This window comes from Carettochelys insculpta, chromosome 9 (assembly GCF_033958435.1).
Source record: "Carettochelys insculpta isolate YL-2023 chromosome 9, ASM3395843v1, whole genome shotgun sequence".
In the NCBI taxonomy this organism is placed as follows: domain Eukaryota; kingdom Metazoa; phylum Chordata; order Testudines; family Carettochelyidae; genus Carettochelys; species Carettochelys insculpta.
The window spans coordinates 23,798,000-23,819,084 of record NC_134145.1 but is presented as its reverse complement, the minus strand read 5'-3'; the positions used below and the strand labels follow the sequence as shown (position 1 = coordinate 23,819,084).

Sequence of the window (21,085 nt, the reverse complement as noted above, 5' to 3'; positions counted from 1 at the left end):
CTATGTATTTTGCGTGCATTCAATAGGTTAAGTGTCGTTGTTGTTGTAACTGTAACTAAAGTAATGTTTAATGATCTAAATGACCTGTAAATTCACATCTCTTACACGCTAAACTTTTCACTGAAATAAATCATAGTAACCACTATACTAAGCCTGACTCCTCCAGTGATTGCACTGAGCCATGCACAACCAAAGAACCCTAGCCAGCTTCTGGCTAATTAACCCCTTAAGGTCAGTGGTGCTAGTGTGCTGGAAACTGGGCGTTGAGTTTGGCCACCTGCCAAGGGGCAAACTCCTGGGGCATCCATCAGCCACCCTGGCTGCCTGCTGCGAAGGGACAATCTGTCCTAGCAGTTAAAGACTCGGATGTAAAACTCCTGGGGCATCCGTCAGCCGCCCAAGCTGCCCGCTGCACAGAGACAGTCTGTCCTAACAGTTAAAGACTTGGATGTAAAAGGGACTCCTTCTGGCACCACGCACTACACCGATCAGCCACCCCTTTAGTGTCAGCTATACACATACAGTAGTTTTAAACTGCCAATTTATTTTAATCTTCTTGTGCTATATTTGAAGAAAATGAGTTGTGATATACCAAATGTTAATAACTGCTGCATTTAATTTTACTGTGTTGTGTGTATGAATAGTTTGTGCCTTGATTGTTGCTGAGAGAGAACTTTTTTCACAGTTGTGAGAGACTCACTTGGCTTAAACATCAAGGGCTGTATTTGGAACTTAAAGGAACAAGATTCTAAGTAGTAGCTTGACAGGTTTAGAAGGTTTATTTACTTACTGAAACTAAACCAAAGAGGTTTGTTTTTAGTAAATTTTTGGACCCAATTTATAAGGGGTGATCTGCATTGCTTGATACTGCATGAGCTGTTTTAGAGGTTAAATAACAGAGAAAGCAATATTAAGCAGCAAATCAATCTAAAAACTGTGAGTATATTACAGAACACAATTATTCCTTTTATACAACTTTTAACTTTTTTTTAAAAAAGATATATCTTTCCCTTTCATGGTCATATAAAAATGCTTCTCTTTCCTACACTCCAGTGATATTAAAAGGAGGTGTGGTGAGGATGATTATATAAGAGGATGCAGACTTGAGAAATAAAGTGGCATTTTTGAAAAAACAACAGTAATTTTTTCTAGTCATTCTCCACAATGGTTGCAGGGCCTCACTTCCTCCCCAGGTCCATAACAGCTTCAGTTTGTGAGCCTTATTGTTTTGGCTATCTTTTCTCCCTCACTCAGAGGTGAAAGTAAGCAGGTGCACTCTGGCGCACAGCTCCTGCAAGAGTTGTCTGAGCTCCAGCAAAAGCCAGCAGGGAGCTATTTAAAGAGCTGGCTAGGACCCAAGGTTGCTATAGGACAGTATGTGTAAGACATTTTAAATTACTTTCACCCATACCCTCATTTGTGAAGAAATCATCTTTGGATTATACTGGGTGTCGGATGTCGCAGATTATGTGAGATCAGTTAACATCAGTCATGAATTTTGGTGCTGTGTATTTGAGCTAATCTAAGGAAACCAACAGGTCTGTTTCAGTGGGGTTTTTTTTTGTTTTTGTTTTTTTTTTAATAATATTCTCAAGGATGCCAAGAATTTTAGATGGGCACTCTTTTATTACTCTTTGCAAAAATCTAAATAAATAAATGAAAACACTTTGCTGACATTCTTCTCCTGTTATACCTTCTCCAGTTATACCTTCATCTTTCTGGGTGAGGAGCAACATATATAAATCATTAAATATCTGTAAAATTAGGGTTCCATCACTTTTAATATATACTCTACATACATTATAATACAATTGTACAGCTGCACACAAAGTTTACATGTTGCATGTTCTATTGAGGTAACTGATAATTATTCATTATTTATTATAGATATATTTGTAACCTACTGTATCTTGCTTTGGAATTTGTACTAAAACTGAAAGAAGTTGTTCGGTGTCCAGGAATCTTGAAATCACTGTTAGAACAAAATTAAAGACAAATTAAAAATTGAACTGGAACTTGCTATAATTTCAGTAACAAATCTTTAATAATAAGGCTGTTTCTACACATGCCACTTTCTCCAGAAGCGGCATGCTAATGAGCAGCCTGGAAGATGCTAATGAGGTACAGATGTAAATATCCGGCATCTCATTAGCATATGGTCACGTGATTTGGAGTCTAGAAGATGCTCTTCTGGACTCTGAGTCACATGACCATATGCTAATGAGGTGTTGGAAATTTACATCCACACCTCATTAGCATCTTCTGGGCTGCTTATTAGCATGCCACTTCCAGAGAAGGTGGCATGTGTAGAAACAGCCTAAGTAATTTAATTTTCCAAAAGAAATCAGACATAGAAAATTACTTAGTAGAGTAAATGCTCAGTTATCTGGCACCCTGATAACGGGCACGTTGCGTTAACCGGCAAGCCATGAAGCCCGCTGCCACGGGGCCAGATGACCAACCAGGGCTAGCTGATTGGGACAATATCCAGCACATTTGATTATCCAACACCCCAGTTCTCCAAGGCTGTGGCCACACTTGGCCAAAATTTCAAACTGGCCATGCTAATGGCCAAATCGGAGAATACTAATGAGGTGCTGAAATGAATATTGAGCACCCTATTAGCATGCTGCTGGCCGTGGCACTTTGAAAGTGTCGCATTCCAATCACAGGTGGCTCGGTTACACGGGGGTCCTTTTTGAAAGGACCCCACACATTTCGAAATCCCTTTATTCCTATCAGATGAAATGTGCGGGGTCCTTTCAAAAAGGACCCGTGTAGCCGAGCTGCGCACAATAGGAATGCGGCACTTTCAAAGTGCCACATTTGGCAGCATGCTAATGAGGCAGTGAACATTCATTTCAGTGCCCCATTAGTATCCTCCGATTTGGCCATTAGCATGGCCATTTCGAAATTGTGGCCAAGTGTGGCCGCAGCCCAAGGGTGCCAGACAATAGAGATTTTACTGTACTTCTGTTTGTGACATAATTTTCCTCCCTCATTCCATCACAGCATCTTGAAGGCATTTCCGGTGAAGAGTGTAACCAGTGTGTCAGTAGGTGGAGATCGACTTGGAAAGCCATTGAGACAAAACAGCAGGTCCCTGGCCAGGGAGTAGAACATGGCCAGCCAGGATTGGAGGCACTGCATGTGAAGTCTGGCCAGCTTGACTATGTACATGACAGGCCACCATGTGTCTAAGAAGCTTTAGGCAAATACTGACTGTGACAGTAGGGGAAAACTGCACCACCAGAACAAGGTCGCATAGAGCTTGGAATCTCTGAACAGGGAGAGGGGCCCTGGCCATGATAGTGATGTGGGCCCTGATAAACTCTAGAGTCTGAGTGCGCTTAAGTGGGAACTTTCCATAGTTTATGTGAAAGCTGAGGTTGAGCAGCAGGTCTGTGGAAACCCAGACAATGAGAACTGCTTCCAGAACCAAAGGATCCTTTATGAGGCAATTGTCCAGGTATGGGAAGATAATGACCTTGAGATGCTGCAGATGGGCAGCCACGACCACCAGAGTCTTGGAAAACACCGTTAGTGCGGTTGAAAGCCCAAACAGAAGGACCCAGTATGGGTAATGGCAAGATCCCACCATGAGACAAAGGAAGTGTCTGTGCGCCGGATGGATTGTGATATAGAAATAGGCGTCTTGTAAGCCGAGAGCAGGTCTTCTTTTTCCAGTGCCAGAATAATGGTCATGAGAGTCACCATCTTGAAACGCTGATAGAGAACATACTTGTTGAGACTCCAGAGGCTGAGGACATTCTTTTTCTGAGTTAGGAAGTATGTGGAGTAGAATCCTCTGCCTTGAAACTCTTCTAGGACCGACTCTACAGCGCCCAAGATTCAGGAGGTGCTGTACCTCTTGACTGAGCAGATTCTTGTGAGAAGGGTGCCTGAAGAGGGACAGGGTGGGGGGCAGGTAGAGGGAGTAGAAGTGAATGGGATAGAATACCCCCAGGCCACTAGTTCTAGAACCCACTTGTCTGAAGTAATGGTGACCCAGTGATGCAAAAAGGGGTGGAGGCAGTGGTGGAACTGTTGGCAACCAGGCTGTGAGGCGTCTGGAGCAGGAAGATCTCTCAGGCTCCTGACCAAACTCTCAAACTTGCCACTTAGGCTGCTGAGTGTGGGACTCCATGGACTGCTTGTGCTGCTGGGGCCTGAGCCTCTACTGGGTGCCATAGTGCTGTGGATGCTATTGGAATTGCTCCCATGATCTCTGTTAGGGAGAGTATCAGGCCTGTTTCAATGGTGGGGTGTGTGTGGTAACACATCCCCAATACGCACAGCATCGTACGAATCCTTTATGGAACGCAAGACCTCATTATTATTTTCTGCGAATAAATTATGCTTGTCAAACAGAAGGTCCTCCACCTTCTGCTGAAGGTCTTTGGAGAACCCTGAGGGTTGGAGCTGCGAAGTGCACCTCAAGACCACTGCACAGCCTCTGACCTTAGCCACCATGTCTGTCAGATCCATAGTGGACAGGAGCACTGTATGGGCGACAATGTGCCCCTCCTGGATAACGTTCAGGGGAACCAGGCACTGCTGCTCTGGCAGAGATGGGACTAACTCCTGGAGGTTTGAGTAGTTTGAATGATCAGTCAGACAACCTGGTCACACAGTTGGCTGCCTGGAGAAACAGAGTTCTCAGTGAGTAGACATTATGCCCCATAGGCCGCGTCTACACTAGCCCCAAACTTTGAAATGGCCACGCAAATGGCCATTTTGAAGTTTACTAATGAAGCGCTGAAATGCATATTCAGCTCTTCATTAGCATGTGGGAGGCTGCAGCACTTCGAAATTGACGCGTCTCGCCCCGACGGGGCTCCTTTTCAAAAGGATCCTGCCTACTTCGAAGTCCCCTTATTCCCATGAGCAAGTCCAAGGCCAAGGCACTGCCCCACTCTTGCACAGCAATGGACAAGGCACTGAAGCAGGACTGGAACACTGCTTCCCCAAGTCCCCAACACGACACAGAAAAAGCACCATGCAGACTCACCACCTAAACCATATACAGCTCCAGCCTCAGCACCGCCACATTTGCATTGCCACAGATCCTCGGCATGATCCCATGAGCTGATGGGAATAAGGGGACTTCAAAGTAGGCGGGGTCCTTTCGAAAAGGAGCCCCGTTGGGACGAGCCATGTGGCGGCGAGGCGTGTCAATTTCGAAATGCCGCGGCCACCCGCATGCTAATGAAGCGCTGAATATGCATTTCAGCGCTTCATTAGTAAACTTCGAAATGGCCATTTGCATGGCCATTTCGAAGTTTGGGGCTAGTGTAGACGTAGCCATAATGTCCCATTTCTTGCTGGGTTTGTCCTGAGGGGTGGAGTGAAATGATTTAGACTTGTGGACCACGTCAACCACAAGCGAGTTGGACTGTGGATGAGTGAACAAGAAGTCTGCATCCTTGGAGCTAACAAAATACTTCTTGTCCACCCTTTTGTTTGTGGGAGCGAGGACGCTGAGGTCTGCCAAATTAGGGGTCCATAATGGCCTTATCCATGGGCAGCACGATTCTTGGGGATGTGGGTGGCTGCAGAGTGTGGAAAAGTCTATACTGTTTGACCTGCACATCCTGCAGGTCCTTCTCCTGAGCCAACACCACTCATTTCAAGAGTTCTTGGAAAGCCCAGGAGTTGTCCACTGGGTGGAAGGTGACACTGAAGTCACCACATCATCAGGGGATGAGAAAGAGAGGTATACCTGGGACCTTTCCTCAGCCTTAGACAGGGAGTCTTCCACATCTGAAAAATGCAATGGGGGATATGTCATTGATATTGTGGGCTGAAGCGAATAGGGATGGTCCCTAGACATGGTGCATGGGGCCAAGAGTGGATGGGAACAAGGCAGCCTTGACTGCCCCAGTGAACTAGTATGGAACAAGTTTCTGAGGATATAGGTAATGGTGTGCAAAATATGGCTGTGGTGGAAGGTAGGCCAGTATTGGTGGCACATCTTTCCAGTTGGAATGCATGGGACTAGAGTGCTGTGACGAGAAGACACTCTATTGCTCAAAGCTGACCCCTCCTGGGTTGGGTGGTTTGGCACCTGAGCCATGGGAAACCCCAAATGTCTCAATGTACACACGGAAGGAGGTGGTGCCGGGGATCTGTGGCATGGCAAATGTGGCGGTGCTGAGGCTGGAGCTGTATATGGTTTAGGTGGTGAGTCTGCACGGTGCTTTTTCGGTGTCATGTTGGGGACTTGGGGAAGCAATGTCCCAGTGCTGCTTCAGTGCCTTGTCCATTGCTGTGCAAGAGTGGGGCAGTGCCTTGGTCTTGGACTTGCACAGTGCTGAGGCCAGCGCCATATGTGAGCGGTGCAGGGACCTGGAACAGTGCCTCTGGTCTCTGGTGCCAGTTTAGCAGCAGAGAACTGCTCTGGGACCAGTGGCTGGAGAGATTTTTCGTAAAGGTAACGCATGAGCCTACTAGCTTGATCCCTCCTGGCCCTCACCATGAGGCTGGAGCAATGGCGCAGGTTTGAGTCTGATGACCTTCGTGCAAACACTTAATACAAACACTTTATAGATGAGGTGTGGCCATTGGAGGCAGTCATGGCTTCCCAGGACGTTGCACACCGCTTGAAGCCCAAGGAGCCCAGCATAGCAATGACACAGTAATAAAACTATCCTAAGCTGAGTCTAACTAAACTTCTCCTTTTTTTTCCTTTCTTCGTTATGTAAACAAGGTAAGATAACTTGGATAAGTAAGTACAAGGGAGAACAACAACTAAAACTCTTCTTTTGTTTTTCAGTGATTGAGAGAAGCTCTGTCTGTTACTGCAGCCAGTAGAGGAGGAACAAATGGGTCCGCGCCATGCACGCACCACATAGCACAAGGAGGCACTACAGAGCATGCACAGTGCAGGAAACCATGACTGTAGAAGAATTTCCAATCTCCAGCACAAGGATGCACCCACTCCCAGAGTGGACTACCCACGGGAACACTACTCGAAGAAGAAAAGTGGGAAATTATAATAGTATTGTCAGCAAGCTACTGTTCTTTATCAAATGTCTCTGCTACCTGTCTTATAGCAGACAATCTGGCAAGCTGTAGATATAGCAGGTAGTCCAATAGAGGAAATGGGCTATTTTAAAAATCCCTATCCAATTACAACAGTGAAAAGATGACTATGTACCCTGCAATTTCACAATTTGTAGTCTCAGCCCGTGGTGGAATAATCTTATCAGAAGGAAGCCAAGCAGAATATACCACTACCTATATAACTACACTGTGTGGTAAGGTGCCCCTTGTCCTGCTCAGGTCTTGCACCTCTGCTTCCAGCTGGAGGATTTAGGTTGCACCCACCTCTGTTGCTCTGGCCAGTTGGTCATCACTTTCCCTGCTCTAGCCCCAGCCAGGGCTATCAGCTTTGGTTGGGGAGAAGGAGCCTAGGCACTCTTCCCTCCCCGACCTCTTCCCTGTTTTGTCTTCTCCTTATCCCCCTCTTAACTGCTTGACAGTCTCCTCCACCTCCTCTCTCACTGTCCCCTCTCCCTGCTAGACTGGGGCTGCTTTTAAGTTTGCTGTAGTCAGCTCAGCTGGCTCTCATTACATACATATCTCACAGAGCTGGAAGAGACCTGAGAAGTCATCGAGTCCAGTCCCTGCCCTCTCGCCAGGCCCAAGCACCATCCCTGACAGATTTTTTTTTTAAATCTATTTACCCCAAAACCCTAAATGGCCTCCTCAAGGACTGCACTCACAACCCTGGGTTTTCAGTGCCAATTGTCAAACCACTGAGCTATTCTATGATTACTTGATTGCAATTTGCTTTCGCCTGCAGTGCTGCACTAGCTGTGTCCCTAGTTCGGCTGCTAACCAGAGGCACCTTTCCCACTTCCTAGCAGGGTCTGCTGGCCTCCCTGTTACAAGTGGTTCAAAGAAGATGTAGTCTGGTGGGCATTAAAGAACTACTAAAGAAGCAGCAGATCCCCATGCACTCCACTGAGAAAAGAGCTCTAGGTCCAATAAAATCCCTGGTGAGTAGCAGTGCTGAAGAGCTACATGTACGGTCAGTTCTCCTGTATGGATGGACATTACTAAATGATCCCGGAATGTCTGTATAATTTATACATCCTCATCATTATCACAGAATCATAGGACTGGAAGAGACCTCAGGAGGCCACTGAATTCAAACTCCTGATCAAAACAGGACCAGTCCCAACTATTACTATTATTTATCACTTCACCAATTTGTGTGTCATCCGTAAACACTAAGCTATTTAACATGGAGTAGTAATAGTGCAAATTCTTAAAAAATCAGAGTCTGAGTATATTAAGTTAATGCAATAAACTATCAACCAAACTTGTGATCTCAATAAACATTACTGAATTTGTTTGACAAGACCTATTTTGCATAAAATCACCCTGATTGGAATTAATTACGCTAACATTTTAATTCTTCATTGATTGCACTTCATATCACCGTTTCCATGACTTTACCACGAGAGAAGCCCATAGAATGTGGGTCATCCCATTTACACTCTACAAATATTGAAATATTAGTAAACAGTGACCTTCTTCCAATCCTCTGGAACTTCCCCATGTTCCAAGATTAATTACATTCAACATTAATGACTTGGGAGTTCCTTAGCCCAGTCTTTTAATAATTCTAGGTGCAATTTATCCAGCCTCCCAATTTAAAAACTTTTAATAGATGTTGTTTAACATCTTGCTTAGCTACTTATATTATAATAAAATAGTTGCATTCATTAGAACTGAAAAGCTCTCTCAAACCTCTCTGTAATACAGGCATTCTGTTAATACTTCTGAAAATGGGGCTAGAGGAAGGGTGGTTGCTGGATACAGCATTAGAGTAAATCAGGAGGCAAACTGCACCCTGGGATATACAGTTGAGTAGACAGAGTGAGTGCCCTACATCTTTAAGCCACTGGATGTTTGGCTGGCATGTTAAATGAAAAGAAGAATGCTTCATGGCTGGGGGGCAGGAGAGATGAAAACTGGCTGCAGAAGGGACCAGCATGATCACTGACTCATTCCCTGGGAATGCAGGGTTTACAACAGGCAACTAACTCTGTGCCTGAAGCCTCCCTTTTACAGGTGCCTCTTTGTGGCAGATGTCCAGTGAGGGCACACTGTAGGACAGACATACAGTGACTGGACAAATGGTTTTCAAAAGGACTCAAAAAGAGGTGTTCATTAAAGGAAGAAATGGGAAAGCTGGATGAAGACTCTAATGATTAGTCCACTTTAACACTTCTATGAAAAAAGTAGATTTTCAGGTCCCAGCAATGAATCTGCTGGAAGGACATGAATGGAAAAAGAGGAGTTGATAAAAGCCTGCCAGGCAGTTATTGATCTTGTCCTCAGGGCTGTCCCTATATGGATGCAGGGCCCAGGACAACCCCTCCCATCCGCCTAACCCCTCTCCACAATCCACATGCTCCCTCCCCACCGCTGGCTATATTCCATCTCTTCTCCCAACCTCCCTCCCCCATGCAGGGCATGCCACCAACAATAGGGGTCAGGCCTGCCTCTATGCTCATTAGTGGCAGGAAGAAGAGTGATGCATTTCTAGCCTTCTCCTCTCCACCAGTTCCCAGCTACATCACTCTGTTTCCCACTGCCAGTGAGTGAAGGGAGTGGTTCCACACCTTCCACAAAGCCCCATACCCCAAGTGACATGGCTGGGAGCCAGAGGAGCAGAATGGCTGGGGCCAGGTCACTCTGCTTCCCACCACTGCCACTGAGTATAGATGGGGTGGGCTCAACTCCTGCTGCTTGTTCAGGTCCTTTTTCATCCCCACTTTAGGCCATACGGGGTTCAGGGTGATTGCCTCGAATCATTCTATGGATGGGACCATCCCTGCTTGTCCTTCTTTTGCTAAAGCCAGACAAAGCAGATGCTTCACACAAATTAGAGAGCTAAGCACTAACAAGATCAAGAGACAATGTTGACAGATAGTCTTGTTGGGAAGCATATACTATAGTCCACTTCTCCCACCTAGCTCACCACCTTTGAGCTCCATGTGCCAAAATACAGTCTCCTCTGGTATGTCTTCATATGAATATTTCTGGCATACTGAAATGGGGCTGGAGGGTGTGGATGAAGTTAAAACTGAAGAAATATACTCCATGGGTCCAGGGGAAAGGAAGCAAAAATTACTAAGGACAAAGTGACAGGGCTGGTGTTTTTATACAAACTGTGATTGATACACACATTTTGCCTCCTTACTTCATGGTGAGTGGGATATAAATTTCAAGATATTTTTATGATAGGATGGAAACAAAAAATGAAAAATAACGAATCACTGTTTTAGGTAGTTGTGATGCAGTAACTATTTCTAAATGTTATATTTTTAAAATGTGTATTTGTAATATTTAAGATATAAACATAAAGGATTAAAAAAAAACCATCCGAGCCACTCTGATGATCTTCAAACTTTGCTGATATTTATGTATTCATATCTGCTCTGCTTGTATAATACCAAGCTAAAAAAAGGGTTGTTCTACAGACTACGTCTTCCACTTTTGTGCTGTAAAAGCCTTGGAAAGATTTCCTGATATGAGCAAAAGTGATTACTCATTTAGCCCAAAACTGCAACAAGCCATCTAAAACCAAGAAATAAAGATTTAGCTAATTTAATGTCAAGCTTGGCTGGATTAACCTGTACTCTTTCATTATGTGTTGTGACAAAATCAGTCCTGAGTACTACATCAGCGTGGGAAAAGGCAGCCCTAGAAGGGCAAAAGGCCCACTTACCTACTAAATAGGGAATGAAATTACTGCAAATCAATCAGAATCAACTGAGACAAGGCTACCCTGGCCCAATTAGGATCACCAGATTCCATTTCAGGCCTGCCTGAGACCTTTTTAAACCCTCCCCTCTTAGGGGGAAGGATGAGAGAGGTTTACACATACAATGGCTACTAAACAGGAGACAGCAGTGGAGCGATAAGTTTTGGTGCAGAGATGGGGCTCTCCACCTTAAGGGCTTTAACCCAAGGCCCATTCCACCAAAACTGAGAAGTACAGAGGCTGGCCTGGAGAAAAAGTTCTCAAATACTGTGTATTTGTATATCTGGTTATCTGTATCTCATAAACTAAAAATGAGAACCTGCATGTTTTTAACAGTATGTAAATTACATTACAGATGTTAGTGGTGTGTGTGTGTGTATATATATATATATATATATATATACACACACACACACACACTTTTATTTATATACACACACACACACACACACACACACACACACATATATATATATATATATATATATATATATATATATATGAAAAGCTTGGCTCCAACACAAAATGCATGTGTTTGAAGAGCTAGTGAGGCCAGTTCAAAATTCCTCTAAAGCACTATTGATTGGTCTGACTCTTCATAAAAATTTTAAAAATATGATCAAAAAATCATAAAAAAGTCAGATTAAACAAAGACAGAGCATGAGCTACTGATACGAATAACATTTTTAAAAGCCACCATGAAATGTAGCTTGACAAGCCACTATGAAATGTAGCTTGACATATTCCATATCTATTTTATTAACAGATACTATGAGTTTTCAGCAATTACAAAAATCAAAAAATATTTAAATAGATTTTTTAGTGTTTACAAAAAAAAATAAAATAAAAAGCTCTTACCTGCCTGAAGACTAAAGAAAAGTTCCTCATCTTGGAGTAGTTCCTGAATACAATCCAATCTTGTGTTAATTGTCTCAGCATCAACCAGAGGCTCAAGGATATTAGACCTAAGTCTTCGGCTTCCACCAGGAGTTTTAGTATAATTTAGAACACCAAAAAGAGTGTGACCATTCCTTTGAAAATAACACAAATGTTAAAAAAAATCAAAAAAAGACAAACTAATAAAAATCAAATGAAATTTTCAGACTAAATTAGCTGACAATTCACAGCTTGTTTGTCAGAAGTGTGTACCAACCACAAATCTTAGACTCCATGCGAGCTCTGGGACCCCAAACTTTTGAAAAATCAGGCTATCAGGGCCTAAGATTTGTGTGTCTTGAACAGTTTTCAGTATGAATACATGTCTATAAGTTAAAATAATTTTGTTATCTATTTTCAATTTGGAGCCCTTCAATTTGTGCCACAGTACTTATAAACAGCTTTTTCAGAGGGCAGGGGAAGAAAATCACCCGGCCTCTCAGTGGAAAATAAATGTTTGAGGCCAATGCAACCATGCCAATATCAAGCATTGTAATAGGAACAAAATTAATATCCCAGATTGAATATTACCACTTGCTTTTTATTTAAGTATACTTAATAAAAAAGATTCACACAATAATTTCAAATCCCATCACAAGCACAGAGGTAAGCCCTGATTTAATAAGAATTTAAATAACTGGGGTCAACAGTAGTACCAACATGCTTGTGATCTGCAAGGATTTTTACCATGACCTAATATCTAGCTTTCTAGACTTTAAAAATAATTTAAACTGATCCCTAAACAGATGGCCCTTAATGTGTACACCTACTCCATTTTTAAAGAACAGCAAGTTACAATGAAACTTTCACTAAGATTACATGTGAGAAAGGCAATGAGGATAATTTGGGACACGAAAAAAATCCTATGTGAAGAAAGACTGAAGGACTGTGATTGATAAATTTAGGAAGCAGCTGAATAAAAAGCGACATAAATGTATAGTGTAATAATAAAAAAAAAGTATAGAAAAAAGAGATCTGTACCCACCATTTTCCCTAGCTCATAATACAACAAAAAGATTTTCAGTTATATTAAAAAGAAGGATAGTCAAACTGATGACAAAATACCTTTATGCCAATCACATCATGGAAACTAATTATCATTGGATTCTGAAAAGGCCAAAATACAGCAAGATTCAAGGAGAAATGGGATACTTCCTTTGGCAACAAGAGTGCTAAAAGAGTTTTGGAAGGGATGTTTCATTGTTTAAGCCAACTTCTAACTAATAGGAACCAGTAAAAGATTTTTATGGGACTGGTTTTGGAAGGGATGCTTCATATCTGCTGACAGAAGATTCATTTGTGACAAATACACCAAACACAACTCTTATCTTTTCTCTTTCTTCCTTTCTAATCCTTTCATTACTAAGGGTTTCCTGATGCATGTAAAAAAATTCCAGGCTAGCACTATAAATTTGGCACCAAATTGCAATTCATTATTCTTTTTAAATTATTTAAAAATCAGCTTTGTGTACAATATAATTGCTAGCAAGATAGGATCAAATTAACTTTTTGTTTCTGAGCAGGTAAACTACATATACCATACAACATGGTGCATTATAAATTTATAACAATGCAAAAAACCTGAATATGTATAAACAAAAGAATCTTACCGTGAATCTCTATTGTTAGTTAACAATTCAAGATTTTGGGCTGATGATGAATCTATCATTGCAGTTTGCTCACTTCCCTGGAAACGAACCTTGAGTGACTTAGGAGCATAAACTGAATTTTGAATAAATTCAACATACTTTAGCAAAGCTGCAACAGCTGCTAGACAGTAATACCTGTAAAGCAGTAATCGTTTAATAAACATTAAATATTACTCCTCATCCAGCACATAAACATATAGGCTATGGTTACACACCAGCGCTCTGTCAACAGAAGTCACTTTTGGGAGAGTTTTCACGACAAAACTTCTGTTGACAGTGTGTGGCCACACACAAAAGCAAATCCGGAGAGCACTCCACTGTGTTGACAAAACAGCTGGACTGCTTGGCTGCTCTCTCAACAAAACAGGCACCCAGAAGCACAAAAGACAGGGCTGCCCATTGTTGGGGATCCCATGTCTGTCAAGAGACACCACCCCCCCCCCCGAGCGTCCACGCAGCTTTTTTGTTGACAGAATCTGTCAACAGCACCGTTATTTCTCAAAGCTTTGAGGCAGAACGCTGCCGACAAAAGTGATGTGTTTTTTCAAGATACTGTTAACAAATCTCATTTTGTGTGTGCACACTTCCCTGAGGTTTTTTGGGGTTTTTTTTTGACAAAACCAGGGTTTTGCTTGCAAAACTTGCTCGTATAACTGTAGCCTTATTGTATTTAAGGGGTACGTTTCTCCAGCAATCTTATACCATGCTGCAGAGTCATGTTCACACCTATTAGGGATTTGGAGCACAGTAGACACAAGGGGTGGCCAAATTTACTGACTGTCTAAAGCCATATATGTAATCTTCACAGAAGTTCAAGAGCCAAAACGTGCATGCTGGGGTCAGGGCTTCACAGCCCCACTCTTGCTGAAGCCATGAGCCCCAGCACGCACATACCCTTGCCTTGTGTCTACCCGCTACTGTGCATATGTAAGGGCTTGTCTACACTTTCAGGAAGATCAAATCAGTCAGACTCGATCTTACAGAGCTTGATTTCATGCATCTGGTAAAGACACAGGAAATTGATCAGTCTGGGGTTGCCAGTTGACCTATGTACTCCTCATCAAGGGAGGTTAACGGGAGAAACACTCCCACTGGCCTTCCTTAGTGAAGACCATCACAAAAGTCGATTTCCGATACGTCAATTCTAGCTATACAATTGCCATAGCTAGAATTGCATATCTGAAACAGATTTTCAGGTCTGCTGCAGACCTGACCTAAGTCTAGCAGTGCAATTTAAGAAATGCTTTACTGAAACATGGACCCAAGTGATCAAATATTTTTGTTGCTCAGTAGTGACTTCCTCCAGCAAATACAAGGAGCAATGCTAACTAGCTCTTAAAGAAAAGTTAACACCAGTGTCTCTAAATAGTGGTTCACTGGGGCTCCAAGAGGTATTTGATAATTGATGTATCACTGGTAATGGATATATCAGAAATGTCTGAGTGAAAAATAAAAGACAACTAAATTTACAAATCCCAGCTTTCAGGGTTATGTGTACCAATTAATCAGAAGCCACTGACCAGTTTATTACATCTATACAAACTGTTAAAATCTTTTACTGCAAATACTACTTCCTCTTCTTACTTAGTTTAAACGTACTTGGACTGAACCTCCATTAGTACGGTGCTGAATTCAGATGCACACAACTGTTCTATATATTCCAGGCCCTTTGTTTCATTGAAGTATTTTCTCTGGACAGTAGTAAAAGTCACATTCTAATAAAAATACAAAATAAAGCAAAGATCTTACAATCTCCTGGAAATGAACTAAAGGGATTGATGATTTGGGGAATCTCTACGTAAAAATATGACAGAGGCCCATTGGCACTTCACAACTCTTGGTCAGTAGCAGAAGTCCAGCATCCTTATCAGGCCTGACATATTCCATACAACCCACTCACACCTATCCTGATTTCTATCTGGAAGCTGTCATGTAGGTTATCACATATAAATAGTCAGAAAAGAAACAAACAATTTCTGTGAGTGTTCCAGGAGAGGACTGGACACCCCAGCTCATTCTGGAGAATCTGCACAGACTATATACAATCAGTTATAGATACGTGCTTAAAATATGTTCTTAAAATGTGTTTGGCAACAAGTGCATGGGCCCAGTCTGCCTTGGACAGGGGAGCATATGTTTGCTCATCTGACTAGTTGTGTCATCAGGCAGGGAGGATGAAGGTATGCTTACATGGAAGGTAAATAAAAACATTAAACTGGTGAGTGGGGAAGATATCCTCTTAACCATTACAATGGGGAACACAAAATTAACATGGCATCAGCTCCTCTGTGAATACAGCAGGCTGAGCCCCCAAGAGGGCTTCCTGCTTACTAAGCCAGGTCATCGAACTTTAGACGTTATAAGCAGTCAGGAAAATATTTTATTACCTGTCACTTGAGGGACTAAAGGGAAAAGAGCTCTTGAAATCACACAATGTTGGATCCTTCAACTCAGGAGACTGAAATTGCTAGAAACTGAGTACAGATCAGAACCCTACCTAGGCAAAAACTCTAATTTTAAAAATTAAGTTTTAGTTTTAATAGCATATTTTTATTTTTGCTTGTTTGTAATCCTTCCTATCTTCATTCCTTGTGCTTGATAACACTTTTTGTTTAATAAACTTGTTCTTTTACAATAAACCAGTTCAGTGCTTTGACTGAAGTGTTTATCAAATCACTGAAAAATTAATGAGCTGTTGTTTACTGACTCTTTAAAAGAGAAGCAAACTCAACTTCTGCATTCCAGGATGGGGCTGGACACACCAGGATGAACACTGCTGGGGAAATTTGGTATTGGGATAGGTTTGGGGGATCAACCTGCAAAAAGCAATTGTGTGGTGAAAGTCAGGGTTGACCTCCAGGCTTGCAGGCTGTCTGTTGGTGTCAGAACTGTGAGCCACTCCAGTATCACATGTAAGGCAGAGATGCAAGGCAGGCAGGGACAGAACCCCTTACAGGTCTGGGCTGAACTCCAAGTGTCACAACAACTTCCAACTTGTCTGAAGTTAGAGAATAAGCAGATAGTGGAAAACTGACTAGTAGGACACAGAGATAGTTATGACAAGGCAAAGATTTACAAATGACGCACAAGAGAAACATTAAGCTTTGTTAAGAGAGGAAAAGACAGCCAAGAATTCACAGCAGGGGACCCAATTTAACCGCAGTACCAACAAAGGAAAGAGAAAGCTATCTTGGCTGGAAAAATTTCCATGATTCTGAAGTCATGAGCTGGGGAGGAAGACACCCCACAGGACTCTTCCCACACCCAAAGAACTCTCAAGAGTGGTAAGGAACCCAAGGCAAGGAAACGTGTATTTGTATGTTTAGGGTTCTCAGGCATCCAGTTTTTTATCACAATACTCAGTTGAAAAGAGACCCTGGCAGCTCCGATCAGCACCACTGACCAGGCTGATAAAAGTCCTGCAGACGCACAGCAGGGCTAAGTCATGCTCCCTGCCTTCACTGGCTTCGTGCTACTCCTAGAAGTGGCTGGCATGTCCTAACTACCTGTGGCCCTGAGCACAAGGGCAACTAGTAAAACTCAGAGCACTGTCTCCACCCTGAGCACTGCCTCTGCTGTTCCCATTGGCTGGGAACTGCAGCCAATGGAAGCTGTAGGGGCAGCACCTGCAGAAGCAGACAGTATGCACCACGCAGAGCTGCTTGACCCCACCTCCGCCTAGGACATAGACATACGGGTCACTTCCATGAGGAGCATGGAATGTGGGCACATGGGTAGTCTGCCTCAGCCCCTCTGCACCAACAGCCAGGACCTGCCTATGGTAAGCACTGTCTGATTGTAGGTCACACCCTGAATCCCTTGCCTAAGGTCAAAACCCCTTCCTACACCCTAACTCCCTTCAAGAGCCTGCCCCCGACCCCCAGGCGGGAAGCTCCTCCCACACACATTCTCTCAAGGGCCCACAACCCCTTTTACACCCCCAACCTGGTGTCGTAGACATGAGTCCACTCCCATACTCCAAAACCTTCACCCGTAGACTGGGGCCCCCTTCTACATGTCAACCCTCTGCCCCAGCCTGGAGACAACACCGTAAGCTGAAACCTACACCTCCTCTTGCCTCCCAGTCTCCTGCTCTATCCCAGTTAAAGTGAGTAAGGATGGGTGAGAGACAGCAACATAGGGAGGAGAGTTGGGTCAGTTGGAGGCCAGAGCCTCCAGGGCAGAGGCTGTGCAAGGGCTTTGGTTTTGTGCAGTTAGAAAGCTGGAAACCCTACATAGAATACGTTATTATCTAGGTCTAGTATTTCTCATTCTATTAAGAAAAATACTATTTTACTATCCTGTAAAAGTCTGTCTGTGTGTCTGTTGGTTTTCACTACTGCATGACCCTGAGGTGGCAAAGTGTAAGCCAGAAGGCTCACACCTTTGAAAGGATTCTGGGAAATACCCAAGAGTTGCTGGAGAGGCTAGGGGGACATGGCATTACTTTCAGGAGATAGATAGATAGAACTCTGCCTGTGCTCTGCCCAGCGCCAGCAAGGTAAGGGATTCAGCATTTAGATGCCCTAATAAAGGCTATTACAAATCCACAACCACATAAAACCTGTCAAATAGGAGCCCTATAAAAACTGAATGAAATCTCAAAAGAGAATACCTTGAAATTTTCTGTTATCAGACTGAACAATTTTGTTGTATTCCCTGTATCACAAGCAGTATTTGACATTATTATTTCTAATGGTGTTAAAATCTTCAATTTTGTAATAACCTAAAACAAAATTAAGATTAAAAATATTTAACATGCACAAAGTACATTTTCACAAATAAAGTAATCCTGAAATGACTGAAATTTTATAGTCTTTGTAAAAAATTTTAAATCATTTAAAAATTCTATTTAAAGGGATGTGCACATATAACAACCAGGCAAATAATTGTCTATTTTCATGCAGGGCCAATAACAGTGAGGTTTTTTTAATGGCTTTTTCACTTCCTGAACTTGAGTGCTAGTAAGAGGTGAAACTGCTTCACTGAGGACAGATAACAAGGTAAGTGTGATATAAGCAGAAGATTTAGGTATACCTATTGTACCAGGTTCCAAAGATGACCAATGAAGATATCGTATTAAATATTTTTTCAATCAGAAGTAACTTTCTTAGTTTGCGGATACAGATATTCATAGCACTCCTGAAGGCCAGAAGCTTCAAAGATTCACTTGGATATGGCTCTTTGGATTACATCACATTTTAGACCTTGCTGTAATTTAAGCATGCATGTAAATGCTACAGGCTAACTTGACTGTAGATACATGAGCTAATAAGGGACACGTTTTTGCAGTCTGTACAGTATGAAAAAGGACAGATTTTAAAAACATTGGAGCAAAACGTAGCAAGAGTTGGACACAGCTTGATGTGGGAACGTGGGAGAGGAAAGAATCAAAGACAATTCAAGTTATGTTTGAGTGATAGGTAAAATAGTGATGTTAAAAGTTAATGAAAATGCAGGAAAGGACCTGAAAGGAAAGGAGTTCCATCTTCATCATGTTCTAATCTGAAGGAGACAATTAAGAGGGGATGTCAGGGCAAGATGGCAAGGGTGCGGGGGAGAAGACTGTAGTACAGGATTAGCCAGATGGAGACAGATCAATTTTCTAAGAGTAACTTTGAGGATCAAGGTCCAGGACACAGTGGAGCCCTTATAAAGAGTGCGGAAATGGAGAAGAAAGAATCCAGACACAAATAAATACACAATTAACTGACAACAAAATTCACCCCCTACCATGAGTCAACAGAACCTTTAAGGGAGATGGTTTAAAAATCAGTACCCAATAGCCACAGAAGTCAAAATAAATGTTACTGTTCACATTATTTTACATATTTATTAGTTACTCTTGGTATGAACAAACTGTAGTCTTCAATCAGGATTTCCTGCTATTATTTATAAGCATTCTGACAAAAAAGACATCTACAAAAATCTTGATCATTTTGTAAAATACAACCATGTTCAGCAACCAAAACTACTCAAACTTACCTTGGCATAGGTTGTATTGTCTGCAAATTGAGATAATACCAGTTCAGGGTTTTTTAAGTCAATACTAGCCATTCCTACTTCACCTCTGGCAAGCCCTCTCCCTTCGACTACAGCTACAATAACAGAGGCGACCATATGAGCAGAAACAGCAGATGAGGATGTAACTGTAAAGCAACAGTATATTTTATACTTATGACTCAATTCACAACAAATTGCATAGTGTACTTATATTCCTCACTCACAAAACTGCAAAAAACTAGCAAGTTTCCTAATTTTACTTCAAAATGCAAAATACAAGTTGCTGATTTCTATATTTTATGTACTATGCAAAGAAAGAGCCATATTTTTAATTATTTAAACACCATGTAAACATGTTTAAAAATAAGAACAGACCACAGGTACGCAAACAGGGTGAATATGAAGAATAACATTTTTAAAGGTGGAAATACATGTAAGAAACACAGTGAATGAGCACTATTGCTGCATTACGAAAAACGGGAAGAAGAGCTAGTGCTATCATTAAGCATTTGTAATTCTAAATTTTAAATACAAAACTCAGGGCAGCTATTATTGCTGGTTAAACAGACAAAATATGGAGAGACACAAATTGAAAGTAGTTTTCCATTGAAAGCACATTCTGATGAGATGTCCTTCACTTTACTGAATATTAAGGCAGGGTGTAAGAATATAGAACATAGGAACAGCCATATTGGGTCAGACCAAAGGTCCAACCAGCCCGGTATCCTCTCTTCTGACAGTGCCCAGTGCCTGGTGCCCCAGAGGAAATGAACAGAACAGGTAATCATCAAGTGATCCCTCCCCAGTTACACATTTCCAGCATCTGATACCCAGAGGCTAGGGACACCATTCCTGTCTACCCTGGCTAATATGTATTGACAGACCTATCCTCTATGCATTTAGCTAGTTCTTTTTTGAACCCTGTTAAAGTCCTGGTCTTCACAAAATACTCTGGCAAGAAGTTCCACAGATTGACTGGCCATGGGAGAGATCCTGAAGAAAGTAAGGAACATTCATGATCTTGCTGGAAACCCCTGGGTGAGTAAGGCCATCTTAAAGTAAACCTTGAACCAAACTTTGCTGGATTAAGTTTTCGAATTAGATGCCTGTTTTCTCTATTTGTTTGTAAACATTTCTAACTGTATTTTTATACCTGAATTTACTTAAAATCCTATCTTTTTTGTTAATAAACCCATTTTTTTAAATCTAAAACAGTCCAGTATGGTGTTTAACTTTAACTGTTAGGTAACTTCAGCAAAAGTATCAGACTATTGAACATTGACTTCTTATGGGACATTGTACTTGAATATCTGAAATATCCAGGAGAAGCCTGGTCATTACAGAACATACCTTTTTACGAAAATCCAGGAGTGAGAGTGTGTTGAGGTCTGACTCCAAGATGCAAACAAGACTGGCAAGCTGCTAGGGTCAGAGCTTCAGCTATCTATGGACACTTGGAATCTGCATGCTGGTAGCTGGGTTGTGCATTACCCAGGTTCCAAGCTTCAGCAGTTTGCGGAACACATTGTGAGATACCCAGGGTGACAAAGCAAGTGGTATCAACTCCTCTACTTCGGAACGCACCAGAGAATTTTATACCAGCCCCGCAGGTTTTTTTAAGTGGTTCACCAAAAAGGACTGTGGGATTGGAGTCATGGTGAAAATTCTCAGGGATTCTGGGGAGCTGTAATGAGCTGCTGTTGGATAGGTAGAT

At 42.2% G+C, this 21,085-nt stretch overlaps 1 protein-coding gene across 1 annotated transcript in view; it reads right to left on the bottom strand.

Annotated features, from left to right (window-relative positions):
• MSH4 (mutS homolog 4) overlaps positions 1-21,085 on the bottom strand; it is a 77,786-nt gene that overhangs the window by 34,286 nt on the left and 22,415 nt on the right. The window contains exons 3-8 of the mRNA XM_075002573.1: positions 19,354-19,517; positions 17,984-18,094; positions 14,968-15,083; positions 13,330-13,503; positions 11,642-11,814; positions 1,905-1,972 (exon numbers count right to left, since the gene is read on the bottom strand). Of these exons, the coding sequence (XP_074858674.1) occupies positions 1,905-1,972; positions 11,642-11,814; positions 13,330-13,503; positions 14,968-15,083; positions 17,984-18,094; positions 19,354-19,517 (806 nt within the window). The remainder of the gene's footprint in view (positions 1-1,904; positions 1,973-11,641; positions 11,815-13,329; positions 13,504-14,967; positions 15,084-17,983; positions 18,095-19,353; positions 19,518-21,085) is intronic.